The 22,522-nt window shown below is 39.5% G+C and overlaps 1 protein-coding gene across 1 annotated transcript; it reads left to right on the forward strand.

The window, feature by feature from the left end:
- Positions 1 to 669: 669 nt before the first annotated feature.
- On the forward strand, positions 670 to 21,667 carry LOC107099701 (beta-2-syntrophin-like; the record flags this gene model as incomplete). Its single annotated transcript, XM_015397933.1, has 3 exons — positions 670 to 1,632; positions 20,700 to 20,922; positions 21,457 to 21,667. Coding segments are annotated over exons 1-3 (1,143 nt in total), but the record flags the coding sequence as incomplete, so codon positions are not given.
- Positions 21,668 to 22,522: the final 855 nt, after the last annotated feature.

Below are 22,522 nucleotides of genomic sequence, written 5' to 3' on the forward strand. Positions count from 1 at the left end.
TAGTGAGAAAGGCAGTTTCTGTCCTAGGCTGCACTCTGGAAGAAGTGGCTGAGAAGAGGATGACGTCCAAGCTTACATCCATCATGGACAGCACCTTCCACCTCTGCACCAAACTGTAGAGGATCTGAGCAGCTGTGTAATAACTGTTTCTCTTAATTTGACATCCAGTGCAATTACTATATATGTAAAAATAAAAATCCATCTATATAAATACACATGTAAATACACTGTGCCATAACCCTGTATAATGATCCTACTATAAAATATATATAAATATATCCCATGCACATTTTTCTTCCTATGGCACATTCCTCTTTTTTGACTATTTTGAGCTGTGGTAACAAGTACATTTCAATCAATCAATCAATCAATCAATCAATCAATCAATCAATCAATCAATCAATCAATCAATCAAAATGCACAAATACAAAAAAAAACAACTTTTCAAATTGGATTTCTAATAGTCTGATTCTATTGTTAAATTTGAAATTGCTGTTTTTATTTTCCAATGACTTTCCTGGTCCTCCAGTCCATATTATCGCAGAACCTAAATTTGAGACCTCTAAAAACGTTTGGTGAATATGTATGATTTTATTTTGAAAGGGTTTGCCGGATGTTCTGGGTTGTGTTCATGCTAACATCCATGTGGAAGTCGCTCAGCTTTAGGGCTTGAACTTATCAACAAGCCTTCCGAAGCTCGCCGCTTGCAGCCCGCTTGTTCCCCTCCGCTCCCTGTGTTCTGGGACTCCCTCTGTTCTCCACCCACCCTCTGCGGGGCCACGGGTGGAAGTGGAAGTGGGTGTGTCGATGCGAGCCAGTGTAGCCTCGCCGTCGCTCGTGCGCTCTCTGAAAAAGAGGAAAAAGTTGATGAGGAGTTCAGAGTAAGAGCGGCCCAGCCTCGGAGCAGGCTAACCGTCCCGGGAATGGCAGTCTGGACCCGAGCGGACAAAAACGGCCAGCTGGACCTTCTGCTCCGGGACCGCTGGATCCGAGTGGCAGCCGAACTCACGCGGGAGACGTTGACTTTAACGGCCGAGGCGGAGCTGAGCGGACAGGGGGGTAATCACTGGGACTACACCTCGGCTGGCCTACGAAATGGCATGTCGAACGGAAATGACCCCGGAGCGAGCCCCGGGAACCCTGGACGCGGTTCTTCCTCGGGTCAAGACCAGCTTCAGAACCGGGGACGCAGTAGTAGCCCGGGTCGGGGGAGCGTCAGCCGGTGTCAGTATGATGGAAACTACGGTGTAAACAGTTCTGGAAAGTACCCGGTTAACGGAGCAAACTCTGACTTTGGAAGTCCGGGGTCTGGCTACGGGAGTCCCGGGTCGAGCTTCGGGTCGAGGCAAGGCGACCCCCCGGTCAGCCTGGACGGTTCCTCCGAAGCGGTGCGGAAAGTCCGGGTTGTCAAACAGGAGTCCGGCGGGCTGGGGATCAGTATCAAAGGGGGGCGGGAGAACCGGATGCCCATCCTCATCTCTAAGATCTTCCCGGGACTCGCCGCGGATCAGAGCCGGGCTCTCCGGGTGGGCGACGCCATCCTGTCGGTGAACGGGAACGACCTCCGGGAGGCGACGCACGACATGGCGGTTCAGGCGCTGAAGAAGGCCGGGAAAGAAGTCACGCTGGAGGGTAAGTTAGCCAACGCGAGAGCGGGGATTTGAAAAGGCCGAAGGCTGGAAATCCACCAATCACATTTCCAGGTTCTCAATATGATAACTTTTCATAAAGGATTTTATAAAGGAGGTATTTTATTTCATGATTTTTTGATTACTTCTAAAACAATAGGTATAGACAGAAGATATTTTAAAACAGAATTAAACTGTAATTTAGAACAAATTGAGCCTTTTTCTTATGTATTTTTAAAAAGGTTTGTGTTTTTTTTAAACTTTAATACCTTGCAATTTTTTCACACAATCATTGAAAACCAACTTAAACCCAAGAATTATTCAAACCACAGAATAATTTCAACTAAAATTAGAGTAAACTAGTTTTGATAAAGGTTAGATGAGCTTCATTTTCTAAAGGTGCAAAATTAAATCTTAGCACATTCAATAAGTTTACATAATTAAGTCATTATTTTTATTCTGTTAAACTAAAACTATTTCAAACAAAGTTCTGCAGAACAATGGCAAAGACTGCTGACCTTAGCAGACACTTCAAACCCTCAAAGGTCACTGTGTGAGTGCTAAATCCTGGCACATCACTGGAAAGTTGAGCAGAAGGAAAACATAAGGCAGATGATGCACAATCAGATTAGTTACTTTTTTCTCCGGGGAAGAAACGGCAGCAGCTCTCAAAAGTAAGGTTAAGGTATCATGATGTTGTTGTGCTGGACCAGCCTGCAAACTGTCCTAATCTGAACCACCATAGAGAATCTGTAATGTGTTTAAAAGAGGATGATCAGAGACAGAGATGCAGATGATCTGAAGGCAGCTATTCAAGTAACGTTCATTAAGAGCGGAGAAGAGCAACGTGACGATCGTCCCATGCTGTGCTGAGAAAAAGTGAGGCGTATGAGAAGAAAAGTAAGGCATCAGAGGAGGCAGATATATCCTGGAAAGCTTTGCACAGAGAGCTCTCCTCGCAAAGCATTATGGGATTTCTTGTCAAAGCGGCCCATTATTGCTTCCGCGGCAACTAATAACAAAGATGGTGCAGGCACTTCGCAGTGAAGGAGGAGTTATGTTACCAACGGGGCAAAAAGCAGTGATTATCTGTCCAAACAGTCAGTTAACGGAGTTCGCTATAACGCCCACTATAAAGTCCCCGCTCTATATAGTGGTTGAGGGATTTAGGGGTTAGGGCGGACATTCGGACTCGGCGTGCACAAGGAGAAATGGGCTCGTGCACGCTCTCGCACACACATTCTTTTAAAAGTGGACTATGGCAATCTTTTAAAAAATCACGAAAATCCCCCACAATACCTTTAATTGCACTTTTTATATTTAGGAGATAAATATCAATGAGAAGAGTCAGTTGCAGACTTTGTAAATAACTTGTTGACTTGGAAAAGACACAAAATAATATGTAGAGCTCCAACAATCTGGCATTCTCTGTCCGGTACTGATTTTTGGCCTTTTTTTTTTTTTTTTTTTTTAGTGTGCCTTCCTGGTTCAGGTTTTGACCAGTTCAGATTTCTTTCTCTCTGAGGACTTGGCACAAAGTAGTTTTAAAAAAAAAGAAAGGCTGGTTGTTTGGTTCAGGTACTGGTTTTGGATAAAGTGTTTGTTCCTCAGTGAAAGGAATGCATCTGAGTAAAGACTGTTTTAGGCTTTTATGGAATAAAAATGGTGGAAAATCATTGTTTTGATGCATTTCATGATTAAAAAAATAATATTTTCCATCATTTGAAAAGATCAAAGATCAAAACCAGTCAAAGGAAAAATGGTCATCCTCTGGTTGACTTATTATAGCCTCTAGTTATTATCACCTCCACCATCCCAGATAAACACAGCCGTGTCTTGGTCTGAGCCTATCTAGATCTTCAAGCCACATTGATTCAAATCATCTGAACACAAAGACTTTGATTCATGTAAACAGGAATTTATCTGCAGCTGCGGCCATGTTTGGATATCTCCTTCATTTGCATGTTAAAAGATAATGTAAGCCTGAACTGATGGGGTTAATTTGTGAATGCATCAGAGCTGCCTTGAAGGGGGTTCATACTTTATGATAAAGTTGGTGGTTTTGTGCAATTAAGATAAGAACGTCAAGTGTTTTCTCTCTTTACTACTACATCATGCCGGTACCACTCTGCACGAGATTTAGCAATGCTGCTACTGAAGATATACACCTGCTGTGTGCAGTAGGAGAGTATTAGATTCCATTCTGCTGACCAAATATGTTATAGTTGTGCAGAGCAGAACCTTAAACTATGATCTTCTTCCAGAAATTATATGCAAGTAGTCTGTTACAGCTGCAGTTTTGCACATGGATTGACTGCAATTTAAAATATAGTTTAGCTTTAATACATATTTTGCATACAGCCAGAGCCTCTTCTTAAATTTACATGGTTACCAAAAGCAGAAAAAAAAGAAAAGCAGAAGAACCTTTTATTCTTTTTCTTATTTGGGCTTCAGTTGTATTTTAGCTTCCAGCTAGTGATCAGATCACACTTTCAGCTCTTTTAAACGAGCTCATGCAACCGATCCAACTTTCAGATGAGTCATTGCAGCCAAAACTTTGGTTATTATTCTAACTAGTAGTTTGATGCACATTCTCTGAGCAATTAAAGGTAACCATGGCAACTAATTGGCATTACCTGAGAACTTTTTAGATGTTTTTTCTCTCCATACTGGTTTTCACTCATGCAGCCCTGCAAGAGGCCTCATGAGGTCTGCCATCGGCAGGAAGACGCGTGGTCCTAAAGTTATCCACTAGTTAGTTGCTCTAAAATGAGAAGTATACCATGAATAATCTACAGTCCTATAAAGAAATGACAGCCAAGCCAAAGAGTCTGATTATATCATCTAATATTTTCTCATTTATCTCTGCAGAAAGAACCATTTCAGTTAAAATGATTGTGTTTTACTAGTTAAACTAAAGGATTTGAACCAAGTTTCAGTCTGAGGAAGGTTTGAATCACTCTTAAAGCCCAGGACTTTATTCACTCTCAGTCACACTTTGGTGGCGTCACTGCCATGCTTTGAGTCACTGTGCAGGTTATGGGTTCACTTCTCCTTAGCATTAGTTTTTACAGATTTCATATTTTCCTCAACCCTTCTTTGATTTGGTGGGTTCTATAGATGAACTTTCTTGAACAGCCAGATGTGGGAACTAAATGGCCTCCAATATTGGGCTGCTTTCTCTACAGTGCTCCTCTTACATCTCTTTAAATCCAGTAATAGGCTAATGAGCTCCTGCAGTTCTCTCTCTGGGAGCCTCAGATTCCTCTCTTGATCTCCCCATGATGTTCACTCTCACTTCAACAGCGAGGAGCAGCGAACTAAATGAATTACGTTTAAACAGGACACATCTTTAAAATGCTGAGTAGTCATGTTCTAATCATGTGCACCTCATGTGATATGATCTTTCTTGTTTCCTATTTAAGGAGCATTATTCTAAGTTATTATTATCTGAAGGACTTGGTGGTGTTTGCTTCTAATAAATCTGACTGCGCACATTTATTATAGGCTTATGTATTCCATACCAAAGCCAGAGATGACGTGTTTATCGTTGAATCTGCTGTACAAGGAACCAACAACAGGGTCTTAAACTGGGAGGATTTTTGTGGAATCTGTGTGGAAAAAGAGTGGAAGGCAAACTGACTGCAGATCCCCGAGGGTTTGGAAACTGAACATGAGGAACATTTAAAAGCTGTGTTTAATGGCTTGGAATAAACGTGGGGCGAATACCGCCGAGCACAAATTGTAGGAACTAATCAATGCGGGACACATTTCCCCTGAAGTCAAACCCAGGCATGTTGTAAACCAAAGTGCAAACCGCTCTGTTAAATATTCATAATTTTCCCCCAGAATGACATTATTCAAACTATGTATCTTTACTGTGGGTCAAACAGCAGACTCTGTGCTTCCTGGGGATGAAAAAGTGTCGGTTTGAAACCACAGATTGAACGTCTGTTGCAGGAATCTGTCAGCTGCCTGTCATCAGAGCGTTTGCGGATCTGCCACTGCTTTGCGAAATGACTGGCGGTCAGTTACAGTTAACACTGTTAAAATACACAATACATAAGCTCACAGATTTCCCTTCAATTAGCTCCGGAGCCCCACATTCCTGACCTCCGATCACACATACTTATTTAGGGCAGAGGTCAACACGGTCGTGTTCCATGTGGAGCCTTTCGACTGTTCTTGTTACTCAGATTGATTTAAAGCTGCCAGTATGTCAGTAAGCAACAGTTTAAATAAAATCAGCATTTTTCTTTGAGACTATCTTCCTGATTTAAATGAACTTGATGTGGATATTCAAGACTTCTATTGCTGCCTGGATTAAGTGAACATCAGTCGCACAAACTCTCGCTCCTCCAACAGGAATGACTCTCCTGCTGTGTTCAGTGAATGCAGACCGTTCTCAAAACATCATAAACACAATCATACACTTAGGTAGATGAAGCTCTTAAAGCTCATGCCTGGGTTTGTTAGACATGCACACAATTCCATCAGCAGTGAAAAAACTGACTAGAAAATCAACATTATTCGTCAGGGTGCTCAGTATATCATAAATATATTATTTCAATATCATTTTGAGCAATTTTCATACTGCAAAGGACCGCTTGGAGTGCAATAACTGGTTCCTTTAGGTCCTAATGTTTAGCTGGTAGGTTCGTAGGCGACGCTGATCACTTTATGGCACAAATCTGTTTCACACATCAAAGTGATGGAAATGCAGCAGAATATCCTGTTATGCTAGCTTCCAAACCAGGAATACAAGTCATCAGTTAAGATGATTGATCTTATCCATCGTCTAATGATTAATTTGCAAGCAGCTGTTTTCTTATTTTAGAGAATCTTTACATAACATAAATGGCTATAATTATTATTATTTTTTTTTTTACAAAATATTGAGTTAAAAAAGCAAACGACATTATTATGTTTTCTTGGACTGAATGATTTTGCTAAAAACAAAAATTGCATTTACTTTAAACCAACATTCTAATTGCGATTTTATTTTGATTTTCCTTTGGACTACCCACAATGTTTTGTGAAAATGTGATTATATTGTAAATGCAATTAATTACCTCTCCCTAATATTTTAACAATTTATGGTGCGAGTTTTAACTAATATTGACGTAAAAACTAAACTTTCATTTCACTCCATGGCAGCTCCTTGGCTTTATTACACCTAATGTAGATTTATGGGTTGGGTCTGTCTGAAGTCATCAAATTGACATTTTTCATATTTATTTCTGAGAGAGATGGATGGAGGGATCTCATTGATCTGGGGATGTACAGTACAGGTGTGTGTGTGTTTGAAAGGGAGATTTAGCAGAATGTTTTGCCATGTGGTTTGATGGTGAACTCATATTAAGCTCTTACATCATATGTTGCACTTCTTGCCTCCATCAATACTTTTCATAAACTGTTTTCGGATCATTTTTTTATTTTTTTTTTATTTGATTTAGTTTTATTTTTACTTCTGTAATAATGCATCCATCACTAATACAGCTCCTGTCTTTTAATTTTTACTGCTTGTCTTTTCAGTCAGCAGATTTTCAATCTTCGAACCCCATTAATTCCATTACTATGAATGAACACCGTCTGACAAGCGTGCAAAGTCATAGCCTTCCCTCTTATATGTAGCCTTATATGTTATTATCAGGGTTGCATTTATGCAGATATACATTTCTCAGGAACGCGCACTTTACACAGAGGTTTACTGCATCATGTTTACAAGGATCATTTAAGATAATTCACTTAAGTTAAAAACACCTTTTTAATCTGATGTACCCACGATAGGAGAAAAAGTAAGAGAAATTTATGACGAAAATGTTGCATGAGACTGGCGTCCTGTCCAGGGTGTACCCGCCTCTCACCCGTAGACAGCTGGAGATAGGCACCAGCACCCCTCGCGACCCCACTTGGGATAAGAGTGACAGAAAATGGATGGGTGGATACCCATTGTGCTGTTAGCAGCGCTTTTAAACAGCTGTTTCTGGTTAATCTCAGAGAAATGATCAAACTTTGCTCTAAGAAGGGCCACGATTTCCAGAATGAGGAAATTCCACATGAGGCACCACTTCAAAATGAGAAATGTCCTCTTCTGGATATTGGTAACATTATAACAATAAAATAAATTATTTTTAAGCTTTTGTGATCAGTTAGATCTGATCTCGTTGCATGGTGGTAAGAGGTAAATTACTGCCGTTCTTTAAACTTTATGAATTGTTAACATTACTAACAGAAGAATGTGGTGGTTGTTAAACCATAGCTTTGCAGTTGGGGCTTGAAAGTTTAGTTTGCCATCCAAATACTGACTTAATTATTATAATTGAATTCGATCCTTTGATCAGCGCTCTTACCCCATGTCCGACTGATTGGTGCCCAGTGTATTCAGACCTTTAGGGTTCATTGGGTGCATACCGCGGGTCAGTATCAGAATAGACACCAATTAAAACTCTGAGGCACTGTTAGTGTTCAGTATGGACGTGCACAGAGGAACTTCTTTTGCAATGTTGGCATACTGCCTGTTATTTTGATGCTGGGGTTATTTTTTTTTTTTTTTTTTGCCTAAAGACATATTCAAATTGAGGTTGATTGATTTATGATGAAATTGGCTTCACATTAGATGACTTCAAGATGTAGCAACCCAAATTCCTCAATGATTGTCGAAAAATTGCATTTGGAGCCTTTTGTTTGAGTAAATGCAGCAATAATTAGAGGGTATTAATGAAACAGAGTCAGACAAGTTTAGTAAAGGTTGTTCGCTGTCTGTTAGCTTCTTCGCCTTGGCAGGAGCTGAACCTGAGCAAGAGTCCTCAAAGTTTAAATAGATTATCCATCCACCATCTATAACTATTTGTCCTTTAGGTGTGCTTGTTACCTCCAGATAGGTACTAGCTATTTTTAGACATCTTATTCAGACATGTTTTGTGTATGTTTGTTGTTGTTTAGTTGAATTATTCAGTTGTGCTCATTCTTCATCTCCTCATCATCATTTCCCATCTGTTTAAGATAGTTTTAATGTTCGGTTAATATTTTTGCTACTGGTGAAGACAAGCTGCATAAATAATATGGTATTGGTCTTTAAACTGGTCATTGCCTCAGTCTGCAATTTCTTAAATGGCAAAATTTTAACTTGGAGGAAGAAGAAACTGAATGGATTCAGTTGACTTTTAGTGACCTTTGATCAACTGCATCATTAAGGCTGATCTAGTGGTCTAATTTAATTGAGCTGATATTGCTGGGGATCATCATTCATGTTTTTTATAAGCCACGGTGAGAAGATTTCTACCCTTTTGTTATTTCTTACTGCTGGGTCAGTGTATCCAACAAATATTAAATTGGTAATTGTTGTTTCCTCCTTTACAAGTATAAAGGGTTTGAAAGTAGCGGTGCAGAATCAAAGCTACGCTGTGACTTTGTCCTGTGATGTTGAAGAGGTCTGAAACATGCAACTTATGGTCACCTCTGGGTAATCAATGTGTTTGCCTCTGAAAGCATTAAAATGTCTATATGTTTGCACATCCCCCTCCAAATGATGACTGAAAGCTCAGTAAAAACGCTCTGGTTTTTTTATTTACTGAGATTTTTACTAAAAACAAATATAACTTCTAATGAATTCTTAATATGTTACAAACAAGCAGTTAAAGCATTTGAACTTATACCCTGAAGTCAGGTCAATGTGTGCATTAAACATTTGGCCAATGTGCAACAAGTTTGGAGAGAAATGCCAACTTTTACACCTAAAGGCAATCACCTGTGTTTCCCTCATCTGTAGTAAACTCACCCGATTTTAAGATTAAAGCTTCACAATATGTCAGTTTCTGTAGCTTTTATTCTCATTTGTTGTTTTAGAAGATTTTTCATCAATGTCAAAATCACCTCATGCAATGTTATATCAGAAATCAGTTGTAGTTGTCCATTGTAGCTCTTCCTTGGTTTTTAAAAATGGCGCACCCTGGCACAGAATGAAGAAGGATGACCACACAGACAGCCGGAAAGACAAACCAAGGACCAATCACAGCTGGGGGGTTTTTTCTGCGAACTTCTGCTTGAGGTCTGCACAGGTTTGCGACCATCTAACGCATAGTCAGGATTTTTGAGGTGAGCGACGACTGTTGCACAGAGACAGATTTGACGGTTGCAAAGGCTATGCATCAGAAGCATAAATTGGCCTTAAGGCTGACAAGTTTGTCCCCTTTTGCCTTCTCTGATCAAAAATAGCGTTGCAACATTGCATCTCCTATTGTTTGCACCGCCGCCTATGAATTTATAAACTACTCATTCTGAGCAATGAGAGGGTTCATATTTCATCCGATTTTATTAGACTTTTGCAGAACATGTGTTTATTATAGCAATACTTGATTTCTGCTAATAAAAAGCGAAATTCATTACATACCGTTCTTTTAAGATGTTTTCTCTGTGCCAGTGATTCAGCTTTAATCAGCCAGAAAATAAATAAAAAAAAGAGTCTATTTTCTAATTAATTACAGGGAAAAAGAAAAAACATGTGCACAAATGTTAGCACATGGTAAATACCCCCAGTGACGATATCTTCAGTTTACTGTGAATTCATTTTCACTTCAAAGGCTAAGGCTGACTCAGCAGATGGAAAATAACATTAAACCATCAAAGCTTCTGTAGAAACAAGAATGCTCATTTAAACCGGAAGTTAAGCTTCGTTTTGTGTCTTTTGTCTGAAACAAGCTTGTTCTTCATTTAATGAAGTTACTAGTGATGAACAGATTAATATGACCTGACTTAATGAAGCCAGCTCTATTTAAGGTGACTTGGAGTAAGAAAAAAAAAAAAAACCCTATCAAATAGCCACCTGTTAACCTGCTGAGAAAGGTTTTGGTGGCCGTTAGTCATCAGCCCACAAGTATACCTCTGATTGGTCTAAATCTCTGTCCTTTAACTAGGAATTAGTTAAAGCACGGAAATCTCAGGAGAATCCTGTTGATCCACACATTAATCCACCTTTTCCATGTTGCTGAAACCTGCTGCAGTCAAAGTCAGCCTGAGCTCTCAGTACAGCTGCCGGTAATCTTTAACTGTCTGTGCTGCAGACGATGATAAATGTGATTATTTTAGCCCTTAATCTGCTTTATTCTCTACACAAAGTTGACCCACCACATCAAAGTCTACTTTTAGTCCCATAAAAACATTGATCTTTTAGGAAACCGAGTCATGCAATCTGATAAATATAACAGTGCTTTTTTGCTCTTTAGCAATCAGATTTTTTTTAAGCTCTTGCTGAGGTTTTAGCTTAGTGTAGCAGAGGGAAAGGTGTGATTTTATCTGACAGATCAGACCCAATTTGTACCGGGTTAGCACCCCCGTCGTGTTTAGCTTGTTATGCATCTCCCCATCGTCCAAACCTGCTTCTTCTTGCAGGGCCGTGGAGAACTGGTGCACAACTGTGGCATCCATTATGCAAGACGGGGGATGCAGCCCGAACAGGTCGGCAGTCCATCACTGGGAAACAGAGAAACACACAAGGCAGCCAGGCAGGGGCTTTAGAGAGATCACTTAACCAAACAGTCAGGTTTTTTTACCTTTAGAGAGAGTCGGGGGACCCTGGAAAAAAGCCACGCATGCACAGAAAGCAAATTGAAATTCTGTGCCCTAAGAACCATCGTAATCTCCTTCTGTATAGACTGACTAATTAATCTACTGATGGTTATCAGTTATTAGTTCTTTCTGAATTAATTGATATTAAAAGATGTCAGAAAAACAGATTTAATTTGATGCCTTTTATAGCTTCAATAATACTTCAAAATACTTACACTAAAGTTACATTAAAGTAGGTATATAAAAAGTATTTTAGATTATTTTGTTAATAAATAACAGAGAAACAAAGGGAGAAATATGCTCACAGTCATTCCTGGCACTGCAGATGCTGTTTAAGGATGGGGTTCCTAGTTTGGATCTTTTAGCTGAGGTCTGGGTGGTTGGTGCTTAAGTCTGAGGATAAATTTCCATTTTGAAGGATTTCTTTTCAGTTCTTGTCTTAAAGATGCGTTTCTTAAAATGGAATTCACTTTATGAATCAATGAACCCATATAACCCAGCAGATAAATGGTTTGGGAAGAGTTTAGTTTTACGATCACAGGGAGTTCAGTCATACATCCAAATTATTGGAGAATTAAAGTTTTGTTAATCTGACAGAAAATCAGAAGTTACATGGAGACAACTGTGCAAGAGAAACATCCCATAGTTTGGTAGATTTGACATTAAGCACAGCAGGGTTAGGGAATATGGCTAAGTCTGTGTTGATCTATGGCCTCTCACTAAACAAAAAGTACCGATGGTCTTCCATTCCAACAGGAATTTGTTTTTTTGCGCTTGTATTAAATCCTCTACCACCAACATGTTTTCAGATGCATATAAAATACGTAAAAGCTAACAGCTTTGTACCGTTTTTGGCTACTCTCAAAAATGATATTGCAACTTGGTGTCACCCAGTGAATGCCCCCAATAAACTATTAATCCTAAGATATAGGAATGTTTTCATTTTTTTATGTGATGTTTTTAGACTTTGAGTAACGTGCATCTATTAAAGCAATTGTGTGTGTGTGTGTGTGGGGGGGTTAATAAAAAGCCACATTTTTTTTTACATGCTGTCCCTTTAAAGCAAACTTTTGTTTGGAAAAGAAAATGTAATTCTTAGTTTAACATCCTGTAATGCTCTTTTTCTGTTCTCTTGAACACAGTATCATGCATCATCTCATCTGGTAGACTGGTTTGTTTTAGCAGTTCTGCTAACCATCTGTTGATTCAAGTTGTGCGTTTTTTTAAGCAAAAAACGTCTGAAATCAGAGACTCTGTTCTTCCCTTTTCTACTGCAGGAATCACAGAAAACCCCTTAAAGGGGTTTAGTTGCAGTTGGATCTACTATCAAACACGTTGTTCTCATTTTATTTTCTGTCACAGAAAGGAATGAGCAGTGGAGGAATAGAAAGTGAAAAAAGTAACACAAGAGATGGAATGAAGAAATTATTCTTCTTTACTGCTCGAAACAAGCAGGATGTGAAATACGATGGACAAATAATGGGGTGAGTCTAGATGGAGACTTTGGGGAATGAAAGAGAGGCCTGCATGGAGAGCGTGTCGGGCCAAACCACAAAAGAAATTCTGGGCAGTTTGGGGGGAAAATACAGAAACCGGGGTCAGACTGTATGACTCTCTGCTCTTTGAGCTATTAATTCAACCATGCTGAGAATTGATTCCTTCTTTGGGGGAACAGCGAGGAAGAGTAGTTTTACTGGTCACTTACAACCACAGCTTTTGCCACAAACCAAATATGTGCCGAATCAGACAATCCTCCTTTACATCTGAACACCATCCTCCTTTTCTTCTGTCTTTCCTCTGCCCTGCAGGCAGCGAGGTATAAATGGAAGCAGATGAAATGGCCTTACGAGATGCTGGTTGCCATCTCTGGGGAATCTCCCTCAGCACACATTTATATAGAAGCTTAGAGACACAAACGCTTGCACGGATCGGCTGGTCCTCTGTGGACGGGCCTAATTAGAAGCAGAAGTGGAGCTGAGCAATCAGCCTGAAAGAACTAATGAGTTCATTGGATTGCAACAAAGCCAGAAAGAAGAGCTGTTGAACCTCTTCTGTAATGATTGGTACAAGCAGAAACTAAAGTTATTTCACTTTTGGCTGCAAAAATCAGAATTTTAAATCCTTTCCTTCCTGTTTTTGAATTCTGTCTGAACTAGTACCTGATTGTCTTGACTCAATCCTCCTTCTGAACTTATTTGGTTTGTCCTTTCATAAGAGATCAGATTAAAAATAGCTAAATATTTTCAGTTTTCCATCAGGGTCTGTCACCTTTCAGCTTTTAAATGAACCATCATCCCACAGTGGTAGATCAGACTTATCTGACGGCATAAAAGATTATAGCTGCTTTCAGGTCTTTTGTTGTTTAGACTAAAGCAGACTGAATAAAAGCAGATGTAGAATAGTCAGCGCACTGCCAAAAAGTCACACAGCAGAGCTTTTACAAACGCCACGGCTGCAAAGCAAAAGAACATAATTACAGTTTACACAAGGGGCATGCAGAAGAGTCCACTCTTTCCTTGAATCTATTTTAGTCATTTCACAACAAACGTGAGTAAAGTTTACACTAAGAAGATTGTGGTAAAAAGTTTACACATGACAAACTGCTTCTTGTTGATAAAATCACAGCTGGTCTTGCATCATGCAACTGTGGGTTGGTTACAGCCAGATGTTTTAAAAGCTTCACAAGACTAAACACTTAAGAAACAAAGCAGATACCAAATTAAGGATTCTGGGAAGTGTGTCTGATAAAAGGACATAAAAACACATTGTATTCGATAAGAAACTGATCACATGTTGGTGTTATAAATCATGTAAATTTTTGCTGGGTTTAAATGATGATAAGGATAAAGAATGTCTGAATGACAAGAAGAAATTGGCTGAGGAAGAAGAGCTTCATGACCAACTTCTAAGAGGAGGCCACCAGAACTTCTGGGGTTTTATTCATTTATTTCAAGCAGGAAATGCAGAAACAAATGGGGGTAAATATAACAAACAACTCACAGATGGTTCCAAAAATTAGATGCTCAGTTAAGGTGTAGAAATGCTCGGAAAAAAGTAAGGTAAAGTACGGTAGTACTTATTGAGCCTTATGAAAAATATATTTTTTTTATTTTAAAACATTTGTGGTTTGTTAAGACAACACGTAATCAGGCTAATTTAGCACCAGAAGGTACATGTAACAATGGTAAGAGGAATACCTCAATGGTAATATGCTACCACTAATCAGACAAGAATTTAACAGCGGTAAGATGAACAACAGCAGTGTGGGTAATATCTGAGGTTTTCTGAGTTTGCATATTGCAGCAGAACAACACAATCAATCTTTGTGAAACGGAGCCTAGCCGGAAGTTCAACTGAAGAAACTCATTGCTTTCCTTCAACCACCTGCGACACAGCCAACCAGCTTAGAACTACGCCTCCACCAAAGCCATTCTACATCCAAAGTTCATCTTAAAAGGCCTTCGATCCGCAACTTGTCTGCTCCTATTGCGCAGGCGGTGGATGCGCTGTACTTCATTCCGATGACCCCATTTCAACCCCAGCCCCTCCTCCACCATCGTAGCTAAAGCTTCATCAGAGTGTCATTACTCCTGGACTCTTACTGCATTCCGCATCTCATTTCAACCGGACCGGCAGAAGACCGCCATGTTGAGCCTGGTTCTGCCAGAGGTTGCGTCCCAACGGGGAGTTTTTCCTCTCCACTGTCGCTTCATGCTTGCTCATCATGGACAGGTTCTCTCAACAAAACTGGACTATCTTCCAGATCCCTGAGTGAAGCTGTAGTATCAGCTCACGCAATCCACTGGATCTCAGCATACCGTCTCACTAACCAGCAGTCTACAGACTGACCAACTTCATCTATCTCCACTCCACGATCAGTTTCAGGCTTGAGAGGAAACAGCCCTGTTCTTTGCTCGGGTTTATGCATATCTATCAAAATTCAGAGCTATGTTTCCTGCCGAGGTCTGAGCACCAACTAAGTAATTGTATCAATACATTTCTTATAATTGTCTTTTCTCTTCTTTTGAGTTTTTCAGATTGAAATGCCTTCATAACAATACTCTGAGTCCAGCTAGAAGTTTGAGAAATGCTAGCGGCAGGCAAAGTCTCTTGACATCAGATAAAAATCAATTTTAATTTAAGGGATTTAAAGTGTCCAAATGTGTTTTGTCAAAAGTATAAATTTATCAGCATCTACCAACATATATGACCTCACATAGTTAATGTGGAGACAGAGAATCTGAACATCTGGAAGTGGAAACAAAAAATGAAAGGAGAATATAACCAAAAAGAGAGTATGGGGTGGATTGGAGTGCTTTCATTTTCTCTTTAATCGGAACCAGGATTCATTGTGAAACTGCTTTAGGGTTTGAGAGATGATAGAGGTTTTTTTTTTGCGTTTACACTCACACAGTCAAATAAGATAAAGCGTTACACATTTCATGTTGTTTGGAAAGTCATCCAATACCTCAAATTAAATAAAACTTCAAATAAATCAGATCATGCTGGATTCTGGCTACCTTTTTTGTTTGTGTTTATTCTTTGTCTCCTTCTTAGCTCAGTCACTTCTTTGTTTAGCAGCTGTCTGTAAATGTAAGCAAAATCCAGACTGGTAAAGATGGTGCTTAGTGTAGAGTTCCTCTTTACACTGATGATCTGTAGTGAAACGTGTAGAACGACAGAGGGGCATCTCGGCTGAAGCTCTCTAATCAAATCTGATCTCTAGTGACACCTTGGCTTCACAGAAAGCCATCTTCCTTCCCGTGTCCCCCAAACATAAACACGGCTGTTCAGGAAAGCTTTCACACTTTCACTCCAAAACACTTGCGTTTGCAGAAAAACTCCCGTTCCTTGTTGGTGTGGGTGATGTGGTTAGGATGGTTGGCCTTGGCTCGTTTCCTCCTCCTTTCCTTTCCTCCCCACCCAGTCTTGTGTTCTGAGTCATACATAGCATAAGGTACACGGACGTATACGGGGGCTTATGCACACTGCAGCCTCCTCTGCATCTGCAGATTATTGATTGATCTTTGTCTTCTGACTGATTACTGTATACTCAAACATCATTGTGGTTTCCAGGCTTTTTACCAGGCTGTACCTCACAGCTGTGTCAGCAAAAGCCAAACACTAAATAACACCAGTCAGCACCATTTCACATTCTGAAAAAACTTTAAAATGCAAATAAGTTTCTTGGCTTAAAAATGTATGAAAAAAGTGTTGATACCTTATCTGTGTTTTGGTTTGATTTATTTTTAGTTTAAAAACTAATTTCCAAAATGAAAAAAACTATTGTTTTTGTTTTTTTCCTTTTTAAAACTTATATATTACAGTTTAATATTGAACTGATAAAAAAAGTGATTTTCTGCCAAAATAAAAATGGGCACAATATTTGCAGCTTCAAATTCAGCCAATTAAACAATGTTGGCAAACATTTGTTTGTGAAGGAACGTTAGTAGAAATTTGTCGTCCTTTTAAAATAAGAAAAAAGAACAAACCTCAGACATAGGAATAGAAAAAAAATAAGTGAAATAAACAATATTATGATTAGGATATTGAGTAGGGAATAAAATATTACGATACATTGGAACCAATTATAGCCATTAGGTTCTGCTTATCAGTTATTGGGAAATTATGGATGTCAAGAAGAGCATCAGCTGGAAAAGTCCAGAAATCAGTAATTCCTTAAAATACTAGTGACTACAGAACCCAGACCACACTTTGCATTGATTATAATAGTTCTTCAATGCTTTGTGTCATTATACAGCTGCACATTACCATAAATGTCGCAGGGTTTTGTGTGGATGAGTTGTGAATAAGAAACCCTCTGTAATGTTTACAATGTTTAATGTATGCTTTTACTTTGAAGTCTAGATACCAAGGTGAAGACAGGAAATGCTGTGGTTGCCAGCTAAAAGAAGTCCCAAAATCAAAGATCAGAAAGGCTGTTGAAATCCTAGCAGTGACATTTTCCGAGGATGAAACAGACTAGATGCACATTATAAAAGTTAATCATAACTTTAAAATAAGTGACTCTAAGCGTCAGTTCCATTATTTTCAGTCAGAACGTCAAAAAAACTGCACCCACAAAATGTAAAGCCTGTCTTTTAATCATTAAAAGGAGGGACAAACGTATTTTTTTTTTTTTTGGTCGGGGGTGCAGATTTGTGTTTTAAGATGTAGTTGTAAAACAAAAGAAAATGAAAGGACTTTTTATTTTTCAATGCTGAACTGTGTCTATTCATCCAGCACTTTTGTTTCCAAACAAAGATAACCCAAGTAAATATAAAACAGTTTAAAAATGATTTTATTCCTAAAGGAAAATAAATGGTCTAAGCTAATCGAGCCTCATGTGCTGTAGCAACAAACCAAATAACTGGATTTTTAACCCTTTCCAGAGACAACTCTTCAGGTTTAAAAAAAAAAGGCCCAATCAGATTTGCTGGTGTGGTTCAGATATTTGCCTTGCCTCATAACCAATCAAAGTTTTATCTTAAGTTCCTAAACTTTTCCCTCAATTACATAATGTTTTCCAGCTCTTCAAGAAACTATGGTTTGCTCTTGTTTTTACCTTTTTTGTTTTTTTAAATGCTTCTAGTTTTATGCCAGATTTACTGGATGCACAACTTCCCAAAAGTTCTACTCTAGTCTCATCTGTCCAATATGTTCTGTTTTTCAGTGATATTTCTTGTTCCCATTGCAGCCTGAAGTGACCCCAATCCGATTTTTTTTTTTTTTTTGCCCACATGGGCCATGTATCTGATTTCGTTTATGATGGTCTGAGATGCACAGATCCATTTTTTTTTTCAAATGCAACCCAGGCCACTTGGCCATGTGGTCCTAAATCCGATACATATCTGATCTTTTCAAATGCAACCTGTGTCTGTACAACCAGGTCGCATTCATCTGACCAGAACCTAATAAATACTCAATAAAGTTCCCTGCTCTGCATCTTACAATTCAGAAGCAGGGAGAAAAACAACTATGGTGGACGATAATGCAGAGAGCAGTCTTTCCTTTTGATCTTCTTGAAAAGATTGCTTTGTCAAGGCGCTGGCTCCGGGGTGTAAATAAATGAAAGATCACTACATGCGCTCAAGCACTACATGCATGTTAACTTACGTAAACGTAGAACATGCTCGCTACTTGTGACGCTACTGCCTTCTCTATTGCATATGCGGTTAAGTTGTATCAATGCAGTTCACACAGGAGATCAGATACAAGTCGCATATGTTTAGAAATGTGAATTACTACACAAAATTGGATTTAAATAAAAAAATATCAAAATTGAGTTTTAAGGCCTGCAGTGTGAACACCACATTAAAAACTTAAATTCTCAGAACTTCTTCAATTCTGGCCTTGGATCCCCAGTACCTTTAGGATGTGTCTCTGTTCCACACCTCTTTAGCATGCAGTCCTGCTAATGACTTGATTATTTGACCCCGGTGTGTTGAAGCACAGATGCTTATAAAAGGTGGAGGACATCAGACCTCGAGCACTGGAATTGAGCAACCCTGATCTCGGTGCTGTTTTTGGTTCTTTTGAGACCTTCTGGGTGATTATTTGATGTGTTCTTGGAGTAATTTTGATAGGTTGGCTTCTCTTGAGAAGGTTTACCACCGGCTTATGTTTCCTCCATCTGTGAATAATGGCTCTCACTGGGGTTTACCACAGCCCCCTTCTGTAGACTAATAGATGTTTATGATTTTGTGTCTTAACCATTCTTGAATTTGTTTAGGTCCAGGCCATGATCTGTTGCTTTGGGAGATCTTTTGGCCTATTTCATGTTGTTTTGCAGGATCTATTTGGTGGTTTCTTGATTCTACAAATCTGGGAGGGACAGTCAGCACTAAGTGTATCTTGTAAAATTGAACTCAACTTTCTTTTTTTTTTCATGAATAACATGTTCACTATAATGCATTTTCTCTTTATTTAGATTATGTCCCAATGGTGAAACTGGAAACGAGTGTCAAAGCATTAACCTCGAGGGGAGCAAATACTTATTTAGAGTGCTGTTTTACAGCTTTCCGTCTCATCTCAACCTCTTTCTGGTTTGAAACTTACCTCCCTCTTTTTGAAGCATACACTCTCAAATTGAATATCTCGCTTCACTCTGAAGAATGACCTCATCTCCTCAGAGCGTTGTCTCAGGTTTCACACAGAGCAGACGGTCTCATCGTCCAACTCAGCCGCTCACTCAGAAATGTTTCTGCCCTGTTTTTCCCATCATTGCTAGGAGAGAATAAGACCCTGACACAGGAGGAAACAATGAGGAGATAATGCTTACGTGCATAGGAGGGAGACAAGGGGGGATAGCAGTGAGGCCGCCGAGGGGACGGGAGGCTGCAGTACCAAATTTGGAAAATGAATCCTTCACATCAGAGCAAAAGCCCCCCTTTTATTGTACAAACAGCCAACGGGTCCAGCTCACATCTGTACTTGTTTTTCTTCTAAGCTTTCTTCGCTTGCACATTCTACTCTTTTTATGACTTCAGGGAAATGCAACAGCAGATATCGTAATCCTATTTTGAGAACTGGAAATTTCCTTGAATTGTTGAAAGACTTGATAGCTGATTGTCTATAGCATCCGCCTCTGTATTAACCAGCTGTTACCACCAAAGTAGGTCAAACTACACCTGTACCTCTGCTGTCTGTCAGTATTCACATTTCTTTGGCTTAAAAAAGGCTTATGCTGATGAACTAAAATGATTAAAGTACTTTCTCTTGTAACTCACCATCCATGGTATGGTAATGGTAAGCATGTGTCCCTGGGGTCCAATGTCCTGGATGGTTTTAATCTTTATCTGTTTTAATCTACTGATGCTATTGCTCAGGTAACTCCTCAGCCTCTCAGGGGCCTACAGGGGCCCATTATATCGCCCCCTACTGGGCTACATGGTGTCTGGAATTCCAAAACAAAAAACAAGTCTTGTTTTTTTTTTTTTTTGCTTCTGTTTTTAATATCTATGCTAAATGTAACATCATGTTCTTCATCCACTGTGGCAGTACTGGTACAATAGTATTTTTAAATGGTAATCACCAATCTCCAGTATCACACCATGCCTCATCATCACATCATTACATTATACACGTTTGTCAATGTTTGGATCCCTAGTTCCAGCCATATCATACTATAACTCAGCGTTCTGGATAATGGCACAGAGAACTCGCTGCCAAGAAAGATACACTCAGTCTTTGCCCGCTTTTCATTTCCAAATCTCTGATATGATAACTGTACAGAAGAACTGCTTTAATTAGATAAACTGCTTGGGAAACCATTAGTTTTTATACTTAACAAGCAGGCATTATTAGGGTTTAACAGACTCACATAATAAAAACTGTCTTAATAAAACTATCATTTCCATTTGGGAATAGTTTTTGTTACAGATAATGGGAATAAAGATAAAAAGAAATAAAAAAAAATGCATTTTTATCTTGGAAAATATGAACCCATATAACTAAAATATCCTGCATGTTGGCTGAACTACGTATTCTGTCACCCGTCCTCAGTGAAATACATCCGCGAGGTGTCGCCGCTCTTCAAGAAGCCGTCCCTGGTGGCCGACCTGCCGTGGGACGGCGTCCGCCCACAGTCTCCCAGCTACAGCGGCAGCGAGGACTCTGGGTCGCCCAAACACAGCAGCTCATCGTCCACATCCAAAGATAGGAAGGTCATCAGCCTGAAGATGTGCTTCATCAGCAGGAACCTCACCATGCCTGATCTAGAGAACAGGTTTGTTGTTATGCTTAGTTTGAAATACCTGAGGATGTGGGAGGGTTAGGTGTGGCTGGGTGTGGGATTGGTCCCTGTGTGTGTCTCTCATGTTCATTAGATTGGAATGTTTGTTTTAACAGACATTACTAGCAGGACACCCACGGCCTCCTATGAACATGTTCATCTAAAATGCGGAAGATAAATCACTGGATCAGCCTCCTCACCGCTGTGTTGGACTGTTTTGCCTACAGCTTGGGAAAAAAAGTGGCTTCAATGCAAAGAAAATGTGCAAGCATTAAAGATTAAAGTGATGGATGGTTAAATGTCTCTAATGATGAGGAAAGTCAGCCAAATGGAAATGTGTCTCTAGTCCCCATCAATATGTTTTCTCCTGTTTTTCTTGCTGTAGTGGTGCTAACATTCTCATTAAAGTTTGGGGTAAAATTAAAACATAAGTTTATGAAATACTGCAAGGGGGAAAAAAAAAAGAAGCTTTTACATTTTTACAGTTTCCCCACATTATCTTTTTTTAATTCCTTCTTTTCCATGTAGGCTGCTGGAGCTGCACTCCCCGGATGGCCAGCACACCGTGGTGCTACGCTGCAAAGATGGAGCTTCTGCCAACGCCTGGTTCACCGCCATACACACCAACATAGCCGCCCTCCTGCCACAGACCCTGGCACACATCAACGCCTACCTGGGGGCGTCATCTACAGCCTCCACACACCCCCACTTGAAACACATTGCCTGGTTGGCTGAACAGGTACGATACGCAGCTTCGCCAACCTATTATACACCTTTACTTCTGATCAAGCTGCAGCTGCCCTAAAAACAACAGATATTCTGGAGAAACAGAATTACCTAAGGGAAAAGCTATTAAAAAAAAATAAAATAAACATATCAGTGTCTTTCTTATTAACTACTTTGACCTTTCCAGTCATACTTCTCATAAGAATCAAGTAAATTTTTTTGATTTAATTTTTGTATATTCAGTTTGTATATTAAGGTTAATACTACCCTCTGGCTTTTAGAGATGATGCCCTAAAGTAAAATGAATTACTGCAGACTCCATGACATCTGCTGTAAAATAGATCAAATGAGTTGTTTCAAAACAATCCTCAAGGGAAAAGCTTTGATTTGGCATTTGGTTGAATGCACACCCCTCTGTTCTTTACCGTGGTCATTGTGTAACACCATCTGGCACGAAAACAAGCTGATGCTGAATTACATGCATTGGAGAAAGATCCCTAAACCGAGAAAAACGCTTCGCCTTTGGGATCTTATTGAAGTAAAGAACGAATTAGCTTCACACAGTAGCACTGCAGCATTCCCTGAAGACACAGCAGCGTCCTGAATCGTCTTGAATTAGGTAGATCGGAGGAGGAGCTTCACCAATGAGCAGAGCTGATGGAACAGTCTGGTGGCTCTGAACTCATGTCTTAATGCCTCCATTTGTTAAATAAAATGTCAAAATAATTTAACTTAATTAATTGTGGTGAAAGAGACAAGTAGATACTAAAACATAAGTGTTCACATCTCAGTGTGTGCTTTTAATCAGTGATAATTTTTTTTTTTATTTGTATGTTGTAATAACGGCTTGTGTCACTACTAAAGACAT

Source organism: Cyprinodon variegatus, unplaced genomic scaffold (assembly GCF_000732505.1).
Source record: "Cyprinodon variegatus isolate N-32 unplaced genomic scaffold, C_variegatus-1.0 Scaffold898, whole genome shotgun sequence".
Lineage (NCBI taxonomy): Eukaryota > Metazoa > Chordata > Actinopteri > Cyprinodontiformes > Cyprinodontidae > Cyprinodon > Cyprinodon variegatus.